The sequence below is a fragment of the Gymnodraco acuticeps genome, unplaced genomic scaffold (assembly GCF_902827175.1).
Source record: "Gymnodraco acuticeps unplaced genomic scaffold, fGymAcu1.1, whole genome shotgun sequence".
Taxonomy (NCBI): domain Eukaryota; kingdom Metazoa; phylum Chordata; class Actinopteri; order Perciformes; family Bathydraconidae; genus Gymnodraco; species Gymnodraco acuticeps.
Window position 1 is genome coordinate 2,947,118 of NW_022990135.1, and position 19,562 is coordinate 2,966,679.

Here is a 19,562-nt window from a genome sequence, read left to right on the forward strand (position 1 = left end):
GAACGAAAAGAAATAAGAACTGGGTCAAGTTTTAAGATTGCTCTTAAAAATAATTGTCATTTAATTTCGTTAAAAAATCCTTCACTTGCCACAGGGAAGACATTTTAGTATTGTCAGCCGTGTGTGTCATTATAGCTGCTGCTGAGAAGCACTAACAGGACTAATGGTCTATTTTTAAGAGAAAAAAAGGACAAGCGGTGACACCCATCACCATCGCTGCCATATGGCAACGTGCCAGTCCAAATAGCTCATTATAAAGGTATGACTTTGGAGGTGACATTGTGTGGTAGATGTTGCTGGGTAAAGGAAACCAGACAGAAACGTCGCTGTTAGCTGTTTGAGAGTGGCGTTGCCTTTATCTGCGGACTTTGAGAGGGGACGAGTTAGCCAGGGCAGGGAGACGGAGGTTCTGAGCCACAAAGCTCCTCAGCTGTTGATTGGTCGGATTGATTGGCACAGGAAAGCTGCCTCTGGTGGGTGTGCTACAGATGGGTGGGGGGGTCAGGAGGGGTTTCCCCTCTCACCTCGTAGGTCCACTGCACATCTTCTGTCTGTAATTAGAGCAGTATCTGTCAATCATTGTATGTGTTGGTTTGGCTGCAGAAGTTATCTGTAATAGTCCAGCAGATATGTGAAAGAATTGTGCTTTTGATGATAAAAACATGACATCTGGCACACTGTTAGAGCATGCTATAGGGCCATCGCAAATGTGCCAAATTTCATGTTTTTATCATCAAAAGCACAATAATTCTTTCAGATATTTCACATATCTGCTGGACTATAAGGGAATGTTGACATCCTTACTTTAATAATAACAGACATATCTATATCAGAGGATACTAATTGACATACCTGGATGGTTAGCCTTGCTCTGTGGTTGCTGTGTGTGCTGGGTGTGAAGCACAGGCTGAAGGGGGCTCCAGGAGAACCAACAGGAGGTAACACCCCTGAGGCTGGAGTCACTGAGAACTCACTGCTGCTGCCGGGCAGGAACGCTGCGGTGAACCGCTCTGGCCTCCTACAATGGGAATGTTAGCGACTATCACTAGAACCTTTCCAGGGGATAGCAAAGCTCACGAGGATCTTCAAAACTTTACATTTGACTTTCAAAGAGCTAGGGACTTAATTCAAATCCTCTATGACAGTTCTAGGATAGATACAAAACGTTTAGAGAGCTATATGGCTACACCTAATTTTCGAGGTGCAGCTTGTATTCAATTATAAGAACACTTTGATGGAATAAGTTCTCACACACCTGGTGGTGCTGGTCAGATGGAAGCCCACAGCTGATGTCTTGCCTAACTCAGTGGCCTCAGTGATGATGACATCATCCACTTGAGGCTCTGTGCTGATGAGAGAGATGGAAAACTCCCAGATCCTGCCGGACACACACTGCACAGCTAGGACGGCTGAACACCTGCGCACACACACACACACACACACACACACACACACACACACACACACACACACACACACACACACACACACACACACACACACACACACACACACACACACACACACACACACACACACACACACACACACACACACACACACACACACACACACACACACACACACACACACACACACACACACACACACACACACACACATAAAATAGCTGAAATTGACTGTAATTTGATACTTTCACAACAAAGGGATAAATGTAAGTTCGTACAGCTGGCAACATGTAGTAAGTTACTACTTCGGTCAAAATGTACCTACAATTAGATCAGGAATACTGTATAGGTGTCGACTAGCCAAAGATATGCAGAGTATTATTTTCCTGAGAACCTTTATCTAGAGTAAAGAAGTAAATCAGTAAAATGAGCTGCATTAGGCTTTAACTATAACAAGTTTGCCCTCCATGGAGCACAGATGAATACCACGATTAAGTCTGCTTTCCGCTCATCGGTTTTCTTCAAGTCATTCTTCCACATTAATTTATCTAGTAGAGTGTAATTTGAGCATTCCTATTTATCTACAGAAACATGATTAACTAAACCGGGTCTTTAATATTCCCGCTTTCAGCTTATGATACTTGGTCGGCTCATCTCAGAACCCGCGGCAGAGAAATAACATGTAGATAATGGAAGAGCCTATTAGCGGCACCACACACCCCGTCATTTCCTCGTGGAGAACTCATTAGCTCTCAGAAGTATTGATTCTACCAGGGCACGCCTCATTAATGGACAGATGAAGATGGAAGCTGATAAATGAACACTCTTCACTCGGCAGGATGTCACATGCAAGTAAGGAGGACAGAAGAGGATAGGTGAACTGTGATAAACATTGACAGCATGCTGTATATTTGGTAAGTAACTAGTGTTCATTTAAGGCAAGAAAGGTGGATTCAATTTCAGTTAAAGGTACCCTTTGGTGTCCTTGGGCAAGATAATGAACCCCAACTTGCTGTCTTTGGCCTAGCTAACAGTGTGAGTGTGTGTGAATGTGTATGACCCCTGATGAGCATGTGACACCTTGTGTGGCAGCCTATGAATGTGAGAATGATGACTTGTGTTGTAGAAGTCCTTTAAAGGGTTGTAAAGACACAAAAAGCCTTATATATATATATATATATATATATATATATATATATATATTAGGGCTGTCAGTCGATTAAAATAGTTAATCGCGATTAATCGCACATTTTTGCTCTGTTCTAAATGTACCTTAGAGGAATATTTTTCAAGTTTGTAATACTCTTATCAACATATGAGTGGACAAATATGCTTTATGCTAATGTTTATTATCATTTGAACAATGACAAATATTCTCATGAATATTAAAACAACAACATCTGAACATTACAAATATTCGCCTCAATTCAACCTGGAACCTCTCTCATACAATAATACAATACAAATGGTGTGTGTGTGTGTGTGAGATGTGCGTTGGAGCTATGTGCAACTCAAGGCATATGCTCAAACGGGAGCTGCCTGGACGCTGCAATCATGTTGCGCATGATTGCGTACAATGTCCCACTGTCTGGCTTCCTGCATAAAGTCAAGTGCTCGGCGCAGTTGTGGCGAAATGTCGCTCCTCTGTTTTCATTTAAACAGCTCCTTATATCCGTTAGCGCAGCTAGCTAGCACCAGATGCTAACAACAACAATGCACGTAAGGTCTCTCTCTCGCTCGCTCGAGCCACACATACACACACCCTCCCGGTCCTCCAGATGGCCAGTCGGTGCCTGCCGGTGAGCGTGGAAGTGTGGTCTGCCACAAGCGGGCGGCAGGAGCGGGGCTGTCAGCATCAGCTTGTAGATGGTATTTTAAACTCGATGCGCTCTGAAACTACGGGGCGGCCGAGGAAAAAAAATACACATGCGTTAATCGCGTTAAAATAATTAGTGCCGTTGATTTTTTTTTGCGTTAACGCATTATTAACGCGTTAACGCAAAAAAAACTTGACAGCCCTAATATATATATATATACTCCAATTACATGTAGTGGTAATGTGCCAAGAAGCCGTCACTGAGTCAGCAAAGGCAGGGAGAAAGCAGACTTAGAGCAAGGTAAGTGGAGCTGTGGCTGGGGGGATTCAAAGGAAAAACTGTTGATAAATATGTGTTTTAATTTGTTAAACTGTCCTTTAATAAACAGCTACAACAAAAAGGAGGTGGGGATGACAGCTGTGAACACTTATAATAGCTATGTTTGTTGTTGAAGTTAATTATGATCATTTTTATAGAGATGCTTTGTAGGGAGGCCTGAGGAGACGAGCTAGTATTGCCAATTTGGCAACTTCCTGGATTTGGAGCTAGAGCTAAGAGCTACTTTTCTTGGAAAGGAGTTGGCAACACTCGGCTGAGTTTTTCAGTTGGATAATGCTCATAATTTGGCTCTTTCTGGTTTCTCTAATATTACCTACCCAGGCTATAACATTGGTTCATCCAAGTGTCAAGGATAAAGTGTGTGAGTGGTTGACCATTCAAATCAAAGAAGCTTAAAGAGCAACTTGCAGTTTTTTTTTTACTAGATTTATGCTTAACCTTGCCTGAAAATTACAATTAAAGAAGTTAATGCAGGATTTGATATGTTTTACGAGACATAAGGACAGGAATTCAGAGGGAAAGGAGCCGTTTTGAGCTCTGCTACTAAAAACTGCTTTTTTTTTTCAACGTCATACGTTTAACGCGTCATATTACGTCACATGGGGGAGCAACTTTCTCGGACTCCTTCTCTGCCCAATCCGCGGTAGCAGTTGGTAGTTGGTTTGAGCGGTTGTGATTTAGTGAGCTGGTATTTTTTCGGTAATTTTACATTGCATTTCACCATTTTTAATCACGGTGAGCCTGTCAGGACATCGAGTCCACAGTTTCCCTCACAGGAAAAGGTCCGGAGCTAGCTTTCGTTCCTGGGTGCGTTGTGCGAGGTGCATCCACCTCCCTGCAGCACATACTCTCCAGCTGAGGCCTATCAAACAAAACGTTTATCAGGAAACCGTATTACATCTCTCTCCCCCCCTTCACTGCTCTCTCTCTCTACCCCCACCCCCTTCGCTCATCTCTCTCTCCCCTCCTTCGCTCCTCTCTCTCTCTCCTCCGGTACACACAGCACCGTAAGACGTAGTGCGGAGTTGCATTAGGTAACGCGAGATACGGCTGATACTTGCGCATTAGTTTCTGTTATGGATCAGTATCAACAGTCCTGCCAGTAACGTTACTATATTATCAATACTACTTTAGTTATAGCCTGATATATGATAGCTAACTTTACAATGTTGCGATGTGACTGACGTTAGCTAACATTAACTGTAGCTAACGCCGGTCACTCACCAAGACAGCTGCCCTGTTCTCCACTGGTTCTCCTCACACCACAGCTCCATTTCTCTCCGATGGCCATTATTTCTTCTAATCCTTGGCTGCTCCTGGTCTCTTGGACGCCTAGCAGGCTCATAATTATAAGGTTGTGGTCCGTCATATGCATACGAATATACATTTTCAACCTCTTCTGGTCAAAACTAGCATTGTGAACCATGTCTATTAATACGTTAGACCTGCCGCTTTCCCTGACGTGACGTCACACGCGGGTGGTCTTTTTTTTAGTAAAAATGTCTTACAAAAACGATGCCAGATGTCACTGTAGTGTATATTTATGTATATATTTTCCTACACATTTATTCACTGAGGGTCTCTAACCTGCAACTTGCTCTTTAGGTCAAAGAATATACAAATGCTTTTTTTTCATTACTGTCATTATAAGTGATTTAAAATGCCATGATTGGTTTGATTTGAACAGCAGGACGGAAATCCCCAGTTGTTGTAAAACCTACAATTATAAAATGTGTTTATAGGTCACACTGTACTTAAAAAGGCACATATTATGCTCATTTAATTTCATATGTCTACTGTGACATGTCTCCATGCTTTAATGTTCAAATAGCTCTTTAATTGTTCTCATACTGCCCTGTCTCCCAAATTACCTGGGAAAGAGTATAGCAACCCTAAGCTCCAAACATTAATACTCAGCACATGTAGAACGTTTGTAATAAATGAATGCAGAGAGAGGAGACTGTACTGTAGAAGGAGAAGACATGAAATAAATGAATGCAGTGTTTACTCGCAACGCTTAATGCAAGTGTGTTATCTGCAGAGAGGGAGAGAGGAACCCATTTGGTTTGTATGCCCTCTGTTCTGTGTGTGAGAATGTGCTTATATAGTATGTGCTTGTTTTGTTTATCAGACTTATTATTAGCATCCTTTTGTTGTTTTTCCCGTCCAGAGGAAATGTGCGTATTTCTTTCTCTGTTGTGTGCTTTCTAACTTTTGAGGTATTTGTTTGCCGCTCCCAGAGTCTGCAGTATACTCTCACTCTGTGTGTTTAGTTCTCTCTGTAAATAGGTGTTGTTGTGTATGTCTACATCTCTCGGTTTTCTTTTGGCTTTAATGTGGTGTGAGTTTGTGGTTTGTATATCTCAAAATGTTTTCTCTATTTGTATTTGTGTGCACAATGGTTTCTCTGGAGTGTGCAAAGTGTTTGTTTGCTTTAGAGTGGTTTAACAACAGAACGGCAGGATTTAACTCAAAATCTGCTGCAACAAAAAGACACATTCCCTCTCCTCTAAATATTTTTCTCAGTGTGTACTTCCTGGTACTTGTCATTGTGTATCAGGTGTATTCATGTTTGTGTGCAGTAGTGTTACCTGCATGGCCTGAGGGGACTGTAGACTACATTAAGTGAGAGTGTTACGATTCCAGTCTCAGGGTCCCTCCTGGCTGATTCAGCGGAGACAGAGAGGCAGTCTTCCACATCTGAGCGCTCTGTCTCACTGTCTGAACGAACCGTGCACAGGAAGTCTTCTACCATCACCTGGGAAACTGTCAGGAAGGAAGCAGTGGGAAGAGGGTGATTGAGTTAGTGCAAGAAAGACAACTAGAAATAAAGACAACCAAAACAGATTTGAGGAGAAAATAAAATGCCTGCAATTTTGGTTTAACTTAAAAGGTAGGGTAGGTAAGAATGGAGGAACCAGCTCGAGTGCGCAAGTACACAACCAGAAAAAATCTGCCCCTTCCTTCAGACTTCCTTACAGAGCCCCTCCTCCAACACACGAACGCACACATGACCAATGAGGGCACGAGATAAGTTTGTGCACAGATGGCAGGCTGACAGGCAGGTAGGCCATCCAGTTACTTTAGCCGGGCCGGCTCAGATGATTGGTCGTGCTTTTTACAGTACTACGGCTTCCACAGATGAATTTTTTTTATGTATTTATTGTCAAAGCATTTAATATATTCATTGCTATCGGGATGTTAAGAGCTTTCCATGCAATATAACAAAAAGTGTTGCTGTGAATTACGTACTCCACCTTTAATGTCAGAATTATAACCCTCAAAATATCCCCTCATTGTTCAAAAAATGATCCTGCTTGTCCTCAATATCACAAACTGGCCCACACCTTCCTGGCTTTTCCGGACTTGATTCCCCGGCACATATCCAGTCAGCAGAACATCCAACTTCCTTTCCAGCTGGCAGCCCGCTTCACAACGGAGCACGCCAAGTGGAGAGTTCTCCACAGGCAGATCCATGGGAATCCCACGGAGAGGGTAAATCCAGCAGATGGTGGACGACTCCTGCTCTGACCTGAAATATTGATTGTGAGTGTGACTCAGTAATGGGGATAAACTCTGAACCAGTACTAGATGTGAAAACCTGTCAGACATATTACTAATGTAGAATATCTGTGGCAAGAATCTAACAAAATACCAACAATTGTGTTCAGAAGGTCAGATATAAGATTTTGAACTTTTACAAAGCTGAGGAAAATAGATGCTACATTTATTTAGCTGAGAAGATATTACCCAATTTTTGTATCTTTAGTCATAATGAAATCAAATAGTTATAAGAATCATTGTAAGTGTGACTTTTTAGAGTAAAAACTAAACATGCCGTACTCCTAATTGTAGCCAGTTAATCTGTTTGCACATTAAAACACAAGCCATTGTACAGAACTGTAAAACGTATGGATTATTGTGCTTTGCCTGCATGGGTTCTTATGAGGGGAAGGAGGCGGCGATCAATCCATTTAATGTGGTGAGGAGTTAAAGGACAAACTAAATGCTCTTTTTATGAGAAGTCGACCATTATCTCTTTTTAAGGTGAAAGGTTTTGATGAGCCAGCCTACAAGGAAACTGTGTCTCTGTCAAATATGCCTATAGAGAGGCGAAGTCCCGCCCATCTACTTCCGACCCATGGGACCTTATTTCGGAAAAAGTATGTATTGAAGTCAATGGAGAGAGAAAGATTATCTTTCGATCCCGTTTGAATTGTGCCACGAATTACACATATGATGTTTGCCAATCTTAAAAGATAATTTCCGTGTCAAAAAAGTCACAGTTTGTCTTAAAACTGTTGAAATATAAGACTATGAAAAATACGCAACTAGAAATAATACAAATCCCGGTCCCGCATGCTGGCTCTTACGGAACCAACTAACTCCCCTTGTGTATGTACAGACAACACGCCCAGACTTGTAGTGATTTTCACTTCTTTTAATACTTTCGTTCTGAAAGAAAGAAGTGAAATGTGCCAACGTGACGCCGTCTTGGTGTGTGGTGCGAGACGGGAGATGTAGTTCATTGAGCAGTTTCACACAAAGAAATGTGTTACTTCACAGTTTTACGACACATTTTAATTTTTTTGACTTGCAAAATTATCTTTTAAATTGACAAACATCATATGTGTAATTCGTGGCACAATTCAAACGCGATCGAAAGATAATCTTTCTCTCCCCATTGACTTCAATACATACTTTTTCCGAAATAAGGTCCCATGGAGCTCCCCCGGAAAGGGAGGGACTTCGCCTCTCTATAGTACAGCCTTCAGGCATAGACTCTGGCATTATGCAGACAATAATAAGACACACACACCTCACGTTACAGGTACTGCTCCCCGGGGTGCTGCAGGGCTTCATAGTGATGCAGAGCCAGGCATGCTGTAGCTCCATGGTGTAAGGCAAAAACACTACAGGAACATCCAAACTGACACCTTCACCGATCTGAATGCCTGCAGCCAAGATGAAAGACAGTCAACTACATTTAAAAAACAAATGTACTCCCCACTAACCTAAAAATAACGAATATAAATTAAACACCTGTGGTAACCATATCATTTTGTCCTAATGTTGTGAAAACCATATCAGTAACTCACCTTCAGTGTGTCTCAGAGGGATAGAGAAGACCTGCTTGTCAGTAGTTATTTGATGGTAGTTGGAGGCCCCATTTGGGTCCTTATCTAAGAAGTCATATCAATACAGACAGTATTATAAACATGTGAGTGTGACGAAAACACACATTTGAGGGACAACGTGTCTGTTAGAGAAAGAAGAGGACTGATTGTGACCTGTGAGTGAGATGTCGACCACGACTTGGAGCTCAGTGGGGTTTTTAAAGGGAATGGTGATGGAGGCGTTGGAGCCAATCAGGGATGAGATGCTCAGAGGCTCCTCGCTGTCTGGTATAAGGCCACGCCCACTAAACAACACACACCAATCCTGCAACTAAAAAAGGAAAGACTAACACAACAGCTGACTATAACTATTTTTAGATTAATTTTAGCATGTGGTTTTTGAGTTATGGCCAAAAATGTTTTGAGAAGTCACAGTGACCTTGATCTTTCACCTCCACAATCGATAGGGTTCAACCCTGAGGTAAAAGGAATATTTGTGCCAAATTTAAAGAAATGATTCCTTGGCGTTCCCGAAAATCACAAAAATGGGACCGAAGGACATAAAGACCAGCTGAAAACATAATGCCTCCAGCCACACTGGTGCAGAAGCATGAAGAGAATTAAACTATCCCTGCACCTACAGTCTGTGTGTCTGTGTGTAAGTGTGTGTATGTGTGAAGGCAGGCGACAGTGATGTATGAAATGAATTTGCTCTGTGTTTGTGTGTATACAGTATATACACCTGAGGGCATGTGAAAGTGATCTTTGCTGCGTGGTTCCCCTTTCCGATGGATGAAGGACTGAACCGGACACCAAGCTGGGTGAAGGAGTGGGGCTCCACAATAAGCTGGAACACACACATACAGGAAATAGCTTTCATGGGGACAGTAAGAGAGGATACACACTCATGCTTAAATCCTTTAAATCACACTGCTGGGCAACTTCAAGGCAACCCACAGCTTTCCACCCAGATGCACAGCAAGTGCTTTCATTCCGATTAGAAACAAGACTCATATTTGTTTGAAGATGTGTTGTTAAGTGTTTACTGTGTGGTTCTTTTCGGAGATTACATTTGAGGAACATGCAAAACACATCTATTGAACTTCAAAGAACATCAAAAGTAAAAGGTAATTTAATTTCCCCAGGGGCAAGGAGAATTCAAATGTATGCAGTGACATACATCTGTTCTAAAATAATCAAATGGAACACGGAGCTGAGGCACACAGGTGAGTGTTATAGCATGTACTAACTGTATTTCCTGAATCCATTTCCAGTGTGTAGTTTCTGGGGTTACTGTTCGTTACAGTCAACTCCAGAGTCTCAGCTGTTGGGTTAACCTGGGGGATGCTCAGCCTGGTCCATCTGACACACACACACACACACACACACACACACACACACACACACACACACACACACACACACACACACACACACACACACACACACACACACACACACACACACACACACACACACACACACACACACACACACACACACACACACACACACACACAAACACAAACACACTAGTTTGGCTTTCGCTACACTGTTTGCTTGACAGCTGATTTTTCTCAATTGGAATTAAACTTGAATCAACGTCTCATCAATATTGGCTCCCGGATGTAATGCCACAAAGAACTATGTCATGCATGTGTGACGTATCTGAGCCTTGCATTGAGATACTGTGTGTCTTGGTGTGTGTGTGCACCTACTTGCCCAGCTGACAGCAGTCCTCTGGTAGCCTGAAGACCGGTGGAGGGAGTGCATAAAGCTCCAGCTGATACCAAAACTCCCCCGTCTTCTCTGACTGGAACACCACACTGGCAGAGAACACACACCAACCAAATGTAATACTATATATGGACCACATTCACAACAATGGCAAATATGTCCTTTTGGATCAATCTAACAACGTATTTAATACTTTAATTCATCAATTGTGTAGGGGAACCTTTTTAACCCCCTTCTCCAACAAGAAGTCGGGTAGGGGTTTCACCAACTAATCGACTAGTCGACTACCTTTACCACTAGTCGGCGCTGTAGGCCCTAGTCGACTAGTCGTGAAAAAAATTGAGGTAAACGAGGTGCTGCAAAATGCTCCAAAACATGTCCGACATGCTTATGTATGGCAGTACTTCAACAAAGATGTAACCAACTCCACAGTGAAGTGTCAGTTGTGTACAGCTGTACTGAAGTACAACAAAAATACATCTGCTATGCGCAACCATCTGAAGATGAGACACCCGCTGCCGACAGCTAGCACTAGCAGTAATGCTAGCACCAGTGAGCAACGGACCGGCGTCAGCACAGGACGGAGGCAGACGAGCAGCAAAAACACGGGTCTACAGTGATGCGGATGATGAGCTAGGGTTTACTGCCAGCGGACACCGCATATCCCCACAATGGATAACCCACTGGAGTGGTGGGCAGAAAACGTGCACCGCGTCCCCTGTTTAGCCAAGCTTTCGAGGAGCTATTCCAGACACAGGCACCCCGAGTGAGAGGGTTTTTTCCCTGGCAGGCAACACTGTCACCCGAAAGCGGTCAAGCCTCCTTCCCTCACATGTCGATGCGTTGGTGTTCCTCAACGCAAACCAAACATCTGGAAAGGTGGACGTTATCGTGGAGGACAGCGAGTAAAGTGTTGCGCAATGCGCTGTTGCGCACTGGATTTAAGTGGCATTTCAGTAAACAGAGTTTTTTACTGTCGATTTTGGTGAGTCCAGTTACTGTTTGTTATTTACTAAGTCCAGTTACTGTTTGTTATTTACTCAGTCCAGTTACTGTTTGTTATTTACTAAGTCCAGTTACTGTTTGTTATTTACTAAGTCCAGTTACTGTTTGTTATTTACTAAGTCCAGTTACTGTTTGTTATTTACTAAGTCCAGTACTGTTTGTTATTTACTAAGTCCAGTACTGTTTGTTATTACTAAGTCCAGTTACTGTTTGTTATTTACTAAGTCCAGTTACTGTTTGTTATTTACTAAGTCCAGTTACTGGTTTGTTATTACTAAGTCCAGTTACTGTTGTTATTTACTAAGTCCAGTTACTGTTTGTTATTTACTAAGTCCAGTTACTGTTTGTTATTTACTAAGTCCAGTTACTGTTGTTATTGTTACTTACTAAGTCCAGTTATGTTTGTTATTTACTAAGTCCAGTTACTGTTGTTATTACTACGTCCAGTTACTGTTTGTTATTTACTACTCATTTCCCAGTTTACTGGTTGGTTATTACTACTAAGTCCAGTTACTGTTTGTTATTTACTAAGCTCCAGTTACTGTTTGTTATTTCTAAGTCCAGTTACCTGTTTGTTATTTACCTAAGTCCAGTTACTGTTGTTATTTACTTAAGTCCAGTTACTGTTTGTATTTACTCAGTCCCAGTTACTGTTTGCTTATTTACTAAGTCCAGTTACTGTTTGTTATTTACTAAGTCCAGTTACTGTTTGTTATTTACTAAGTCCAGTTACTGTTTGTATTTAGCTAAGTCCAGTTACTTGTTTGTATTTACTAAGTCCAGTTACTGTTTGTTATTTACTAATGCTCCAGTTACTGTTTGTTATTTACTAAGCCAGTTACTGTTTTTTGTGTATTTACTAAGTCCAGTTACTGTTTGTTATTACTAAGTCCAGTTACTGTTTGTTATTTACTCAGTCCAGTTACTGTTTGTTATTTACTAAGTCCAGTTACTGTTTGTTATTTACTAAGTCCAGTTACTGTTTGTTATTTACTAAGTCCAGTTACTGTTTGTATATTACTAAGTCCAGTTACTGTTTGTTATTTACTAAGTCCAGTTACTGTTGTTATTACTAAGTCCAGTTACTGTTTGTTATTTACTAAGTCCAGTTACTGTTTGTTATTTACTAAGTCCAGTTACTGTTTGTTATTTACTAAGTCCAGTTACTGTTTGTTATTTACTAAGTCCAGTTACTGTTTGTTATTTACTAAGTCCAGTTACTGTTTGTTATTTACTAAGTCCAGTTACTGTTTGTTATTTACTAAGTCCAGTTACTGTTTGTTATTTACTCAGTCCAGTTACTGTTTGTTATTTACTAAGTCCAGTTACTGTTTGTTATTTACTAAGTCCAGTTACTGTTTGTTATTTACTAAGTCCAGTTACTGTTTGTTATTTACTAAGTCCAGTTACTGTTTGTTATTTACTAAGTCCAGTTACTGTTGCCTAGTTACTAAGTCCAGTTACTTTATTACTAAGTCCAGTTACTGTTTGTTATTTACTAAGTCCAGTTACTGTTTGTTATTTACTAAGTCCAGTTACTGTTTGTTATTTACTAAGTCCAGTTACTGTTTGTTATTTACTAAGTCCAGTTACTGTTTGTTATTTACTAAGTCCAGTTACTGTTTGTTATTTACTAAGTCCAGTTACTGTTTGTTATTTACTAAGTCCAGTTACTGTTGTTATTTACTAAGTCAGTTACTGTTTTGTTATTTACTAAGTCCAGTTACTGTTTGTTATTTACTAAGTCCAGTTACTGTTTGTTATTCACTAAGTCCAGTTACTGTTTGTTATTTACTAAGTCCAGTTACTGTTTGTTATTTACTAAGTCCAGTTACTGTTTGTTATTTACTAAGTCCAGTTACTGTTTGTTATTTACTAAGTCCAGTTACTGTTGTTATTACTAAGTCCAGTTACTGTTTGTTATTTACTAAGTCCAGTTACTGTTTGTTATTTACTAAGTCCAGTTACTGTTTGTTATTCACTAAGTCCAGTTACTGTTTGTTATTTACTAAGTCCAGTTACTGTTTGTTATTCACTAAGTCCAGTTACTGTTTGTTATTACTAAGTCCAGTTACTGTTTGTTATTACTAAGTCCAGTTACTGTTTGTTATTCACTAAGTCCAGTTACTGTTTGTTATTACTAAGTCCAGTTACTGTTTTATTTACTAAGGTCAGTTACTGTTTGTTATTTACTAAGTCCAGTTACTGTTTGTTATTTACTAAGTCCAGTTACTGTTTGTTATTTACTAAGTCCAGTTACGTTGTTATTTACTAGTCCAGTTAGTGTATTACTAAGTCCAGTTACTGTTTGTTTTTATACTAAGTCCAGTTACTGTTTGTTATTTACTAAGTCCAGTTACTGTTTGTTATTCACTAAAGTCCAGTTACTGTTTGTTATTTACTAAGTCCAGTTACTGTTTGTTATTTACTAAGTCCCGTTACTGTTTGTTAGTTACTAAGTCCAGTACTGTTTGTTATTTACTAAGGTCCAGTTACTGTTTGTTATTCACTAGTCCAAGTTACTGTTTGTTATTTACTAAGTCCAGTTACTGTTTGTATTTCACTAAGTCCAGTTACTGTTTGTTATTTACTAAGCTCCAGTTACTGTTTGTTATTTACTAAGTCCAGTTACTGTTGTTATTTACTAAGTCCAGTTACTGTTTGTTATTTACTAAGTCCAGTTACTGTTTTGTTATTTTACCTAAGTCCAGTTACTGTTTGTTATTTACTAAGTCCAGTTACTGTTTTGTTATTCACTAAGTCCAGTTACTGTTTGTTATTTACTAAGTCCAGTTACTGTTTGTGTATTTACTAAGTCCAGTTACTGTTTGTTATTTACTAAGTCCAGTTACTGTTTTTATTTACTAAGGTCCAGTTACTGTTTGTTATTTTACTAAGTCCAGTTACTGTTTGTTATTTACTAGTCCAGTTACTGTTTGTTATTTACTAAGTCCAGTTACTGTTTGTTATTTACTAGTCCAGTTACTGTTTGTTATTTACTAAGTCCAGTTACTGTTTGTTATTTAATAAGTCCAGTTACGGTTTGTATTACTAAGTCCAGTTACTGTTTGTATTTACTAAGTCCAGTTACTGTTTGTTATTTACTAAGTCCAGTTACTGTTTGTTATTACTAAGTCCAGTTACTGTTTGTTATTTACTAAGTCCAGTTACTGTTTGTTATTTACTAAGTCCAGTTACTGTTTGTTATTTACTAAGTCCAGTTACTGTTTGTTATTTACTAAGTCCAGTTACTGTTTAAGTCCATTCACTAAGTCCAGTTACTGTTTGTTATTTACTAAGTCCAGTTACTGTTTGTTATTTACTCAGCCATGTAACACAAATTAAAATGCAGTGTTTAATGTAACTGTATGAGTTCCGATATAAAATACAGTTGTACACCTCTCTTTGTGTGTCTTTATTATGACGTACCGACTAGTCGACTGCTATTTTGAAAAACGTGTCGACTAGTAAATATTGGTAGTTGTGAAACCCCTAAAGTCGGGTGGTCTGCAGTGCTTCCTACCTGCCGGTGCTCTTCCCCACTGCGCCAGGGGAGAAGGTGGCTTTGTAGGTGAGAGTCTCCCCTGGAGGAATTGATACCCGGTTGGCTCCACTCAGGTCGTCTCCTTCCAGGTACACATCCAGCCTCAGCGGCTTCCCTCGTGGGTTTTTGACAGGGATCTCTATGGCAACTGAGCTCTGGGAAAGACATTTCAAAGATGACACCTGTTTCCACTTCTCTGATGATCTTTTGATCTTAGAGAAGAAGGAAGATTAAGCTTCCTGTAACAGTGGCCTGCAGCAGAAACACTACCCCTCCACGTCTTCTCTTTCAATAAAAATATCGTTCTCTACTCATATTTTTGCCTCTACCTCTTGAAAGATGAAAACATTCAAACAGTGTTTTCTTCAACGAGAGAGATTAACAACAAACTGAATGAACTGTGGTCCTGATTATTTACAAGTTTAGCTTTTGGTATACTCCCCAAGTCTGATTAAATGTGCCGATGCAACATTTGAACCATGAAGGTAATTAGCAAGGGTTAGTAAATACGGATTGAAAAGTGCGAGTGTGTAACTTACCTGAGCCACACACTGTACAACTATGAGCTTGATAGGCGCTGCTGGCTTACAAATGATCTCCAGAGAGAAATGAACCTCGTAGCACCCGGGAACATTTCCTGAATGACAGGCTGACACACATGCATATATCCAGAATAAATGCCAACACTCCGACACACAATAGTTTAATCAAGTCAAAGTGTTCTGCGCTCTAAATGGTTCATCTGCAGTACATGGTACAACACGAAGCTTACCTTTATGCTTGTCTGCCTCCTGTATGTTATACATTTCTGTAAATGACACATTGCCTGCAAGAAAAAGTGCTACGTTTATTATTTATTTTATTTAAGTCGTATTTAGGTTTTAAGTTCTTTGAGTTGTATGTAGTTGATGAAAATGAATCAATGCATCGTAATGAGCATGCTGTCCACTCATAGAAGTCTTTTTATTTCCTGTGTACCATCTTCTTCTACTCAACTGCCAATTCATAAACATGCAACACAATGACTACAACATTACAGAACACAGTTAATCACCAACATTTGAATATAGGTGATTAAACAGACATAAGACCAAAGGAAACCAAGAGTGTTTTAGTCTTTGTGCATCTGTTTAAGCAAATTGAATAAACTTTGATAAACAAATGAGCTGACATTTGAGCGCAGCTAACTGTTTAACTAACGAACCACACAACATCTACAATCACAAACATGCAGCAGGGGGGGGGGGAATCACCTGTTTGTTTTCCTCGTTTCAATGATGACACAGCCAGGGTGTATGGAGCGCTTTGACCAGGTTCAATCTCCAGGGAGGGGGGGCCACTTACAGCAGACAGGTCTGTCTCCACCTACATGAATGTGCATATGCATGTACACAAACACACATGACAGACAACAACCATTAATACAGAGGGAAAGGAAAGGCACAATATGCAATGTCTAGAAATCACAACGTTTGACGTTTTTGAATTGATTCTATTATTCGACAAGAAACAGATATTCAGTTTGCATAATAGTAAACCTTGATAGCAAGTAGCCGTTTGTGTGGATGTTTTTGCATGTCTGCTTGTACCTTGAGAGTGAGTTTGTTCTGGCTGTAGTTGGGGACATTCATCACTGTGTGTGTAGTTTGACCTGCTGAGCACTGTAGTAGCACATGGTCCACAGGCAGGGGGTGTTCTCCCACTCCTCCCAGGGTGAACACGTGCTCAGTACCGTCATGGTCATTATGTAAGGACAGCTTGCCCTGTGTGAGTAGGGATCAAGTCCAAGCAGTCATTTGGATTAGGATCACATTTTTTATAAACGTCTCACTCGTAAAACTATTTTTAAAAAGAGAAAGCTCAATAACAGTTAAAGAAATATCTGTCACATTCTCAGAAAGCCCTGAAAGATGATGTTAGCCCAGAGGAAGCTTACATTCCCAGATATCATCCTAACAGCTACAAAGGCTGCTGTTTGAGGCATCGAGGATAATTCTTGCACTCAAGCTGACTGTTCCCTGAGAGCATGGAGCGGAACGGGCTAACAAGAACTAAGGCCAAATAGAAGGGTTTGGTGGATGAGCAATGGTGGCAAGGGATTTGAAAGCATGCTTGTTACCTAAGCATTGATGCTTGATTGATCCTGAATACATTCAAACTCATAGCTACCACACTGTAAAGATTTCAGTGTAAGGCTGCAGCCACACGAGAGCGCTAACGGTCGTATCCGCTACAGTTCTCTATCATAGACGGTTCAGCCACACGAGGCCGACATGGAAATGTAGAAAACGATAACGGGTCCCTAGGTGGGTAGATCTGCGGACGAAACGCTCTGGGGGGCAAACGGCTCTGTGTCTACGCCTATACGATCATTTCCTGATAACGTTGAAGCAATAGCCCCGCCTCTCCCCACCTCTCCTGCTCAGAGATCAGCTGCTGGGCTGTCAGAAGAGGGGGAGGAAAAGAAGCATTGAAACCATTACAACGAAAGGCATTACCGTGACAGTGCATCGTGCAGAAGGGTGAAAGGTGAGGGGGTAGCAGGCTCTGGTCCCTGCTGGCACATTCAAAACCTTTGGGCCAAAAAATCCTCCTCCATACATCTCTGCCTGCATTCTCCAGTCTTGGTGGGTCTCATTGTGCTGCGAGAAACATAGGCATGATTATTTGACTCAAACAAACCATTTTTAAACATTTTAAAACATGTTAAAAGCTATTTTACAAAGCTGTCATTAAATCATTTTCAATTTTTCTGACCTAAAACTTTGAATATGATAGTTTTAGTCCAGTTATAAAATGTACAAATATATAGTTATACATTTCACACATGTTTGGTTGCTGTCTATGACTTCCACTAATTTTCAAGCAATCAGATTGTCATTTTGGAAGAGTCCTCTAAAATGATTCATAATAATCAATGGCTTTTAGGATAATGCTTAATAAGCAGAACACTATCTAGACTAAATCGCTATATTTGAAAGGCTGAAAACTGAATTTACACATGAAAAATAACAAGTGTTCTGTACTTATCATTGCGTCCTTATACACAGGATCTGATAAATGCATTTTCTCTTTCTCCTCACCAGTGGTATGTCTTGTGTGACTGAACGGTGAGCAGGTGAACTGAAGTCCAAGTGGACGGATCCTCCCTGTGGTCACAGATGAGTTGTATTAACATTATCCATAAACCACAAAAACCAATAACCTTTTTTAAGGGTTCCTGCAGGTTTCACCGACTCAAATTTAAGACTTTTTAAGACCTTTTTAAGACCACTTAGAATAGAATTTAAGACCTATTTTACGGCAAAAAAGTATGAAGGAAAATTGATATGAAAGAAGAAATACGTCCCATAATTACTTACAAAGTACATTTATTCATGTTCAACATAAGAACGATGACTGAACATAACAGCATAACAGTACACTGAACTGTGTTAGACAAAAAGTGTGTGTGAGAGTGACAAGAGCTATATTCAGAGCTCTGCTGCCTTAACTACAATCTTTCATCGCTGCTGTTGTATGATTGGTGTTTAACTACGGTATTTAGCGTCCACAGCACCTCCCCTTTTAGGGTTGACTAGACCCAAACGTCGCCTGGAGGCCCCCCGTGTTGTTTGCGGGAGCTGCTGCCAGGGGCGGACTGGCCATCGGGACGAATCCCGATGGGCCGGTACTGAAGTGGGCCGGTCGGACGATGTGGGCCGGCCGGTAACCGGCAGGGCTCGACATTAAATGGCCCGCTGGCCCGGAAGCACTATTTAGACACCCCGGGCCAGCATAACGTACTTTCCACTTGCCCGCTCGGGCCACTAAAAATATTGCTTTAAAAAAATTGTCCTGTGGTATTGGTATTTTGACTAACAATTTAGTTAAATTGTTTCGTTTATCAACGCTACAACATAGCGTTCCGTGAGTCGGTTATTGTTGTTGGGTGAAAAGCAAACAGCTGTTTGCTGCGGAGCGCTGCGGGAGCAGGCTCCCGTGAGCGCGCTCCTTCACGCCACCTAACCATTCGCCAAATGTTTTTAATACCAGCGGTAACCGGCCAAGCGCCGGGCAAAAAACAATCTTCAAATAAAAGAAAGTCACCGGAGGAGTTAAAGGAGAGTGACAGGGAGTATGAGAAGAAGAGGGAGAGAAAGTTTCAGCCAGCTTGATCGATGGAGTTGGTTGCAGTGATGCGTCCTAAAACCCTTTTCTAATCTATCGATTAGATTTATGATTCGAAAATTATAAAAGTAGGGTAGACATGTGGAGATTATCCGGCTGAACAAAACGTGCATTTATCAAACAGGTTTGTTTTCCACAGACCTTATTTCCAGCTATTTTCCAAAACCCTTGTCGAGGGAACCAACAGCTTACTTCCTGGTTTTAGGATGCGTCACTGCACCTCTCAATATGATGCCAATATAAACAAGGCCTTCTGTCGGCTCTGTACATCAATGCCGACCTATGCTGACAAGTAAGTGAAGAGTAGACAATATAAAGGTATTGGCGAAATGTCCCAGCAGTTTAGGAGAATGAAGGTTCTAATCAAATCTATTACATAGCCATTACATGTCTAACTCCTAATGACAGGAAGGCAGAAAGTGCA

At 40.7% G+C, this 19,562-nt stretch overlaps 1 protein-coding gene across 1 annotated transcript in view; it reads right to left on the reverse strand.

Moving 5' to 3' along the window:
- Positions 1 to 329: 329 nt before the first annotated feature.
- The window catches only part of LOC117546563 (cilia- and flagella-associated protein 47-like), a 57,633-nt gene continuing 38,400 nt past the window's right edge, over positions 330 to 19,562 (reverse strand). Inside the window, exons 49-66 of the mRNA XM_034216788.1 lie at positions 18,052 to 18,117; positions 17,467 to 17,610; positions 16,558 to 16,731; positions 16,222 to 16,333; positions 15,741 to 15,794; positions 15,508 to 15,617; positions 14,948 to 15,123; positions 10,401 to 10,508; positions 9,933 to 10,044; positions 9,425 to 9,529; positions 8,857 to 9,013; positions 8,665 to 8,748; positions 8,385 to 8,520; positions 6,913 to 7,097; positions 6,157 to 6,331; positions 1,256 to 1,417; positions 853 to 1,018; positions 330 to 551 (exon numbers count right to left, since the gene is read on the reverse strand). Coding sequence (XP_034072679.1) covers positions 483 to 551; positions 853 to 1,018; positions 1,256 to 1,417; positions 6,157 to 6,331; positions 6,913 to 7,097; positions 8,385 to 8,520; positions 8,665 to 8,748; positions 8,857 to 9,013; positions 9,425 to 9,529; positions 9,933 to 10,044; positions 10,401 to 10,508; positions 14,948 to 15,123; positions 15,508 to 15,617; positions 15,741 to 15,794; positions 16,222 to 16,333; positions 16,558 to 16,731; positions 17,467 to 17,610; positions 18,052 to 18,117 — 2,295 coding nt within the window. The 3' untranslated portion in view covers positions 330 to 482. The remainder of the gene's footprint in view (positions 552 to 852; positions 1,019 to 1,255; positions 1,418 to 6,156; positions 6,332 to 6,912; positions 7,098 to 8,384; positions 8,521 to 8,664; positions 8,749 to 8,856; positions 9,014 to 9,424; positions 9,530 to 9,932; positions 10,045 to 10,400; positions 10,509 to 14,947; positions 15,124 to 15,507; positions 15,618 to 15,740; positions 15,795 to 16,221; positions 16,334 to 16,557; positions 16,732 to 17,466; positions 17,611 to 18,051; positions 18,118 to 19,562) is intronic.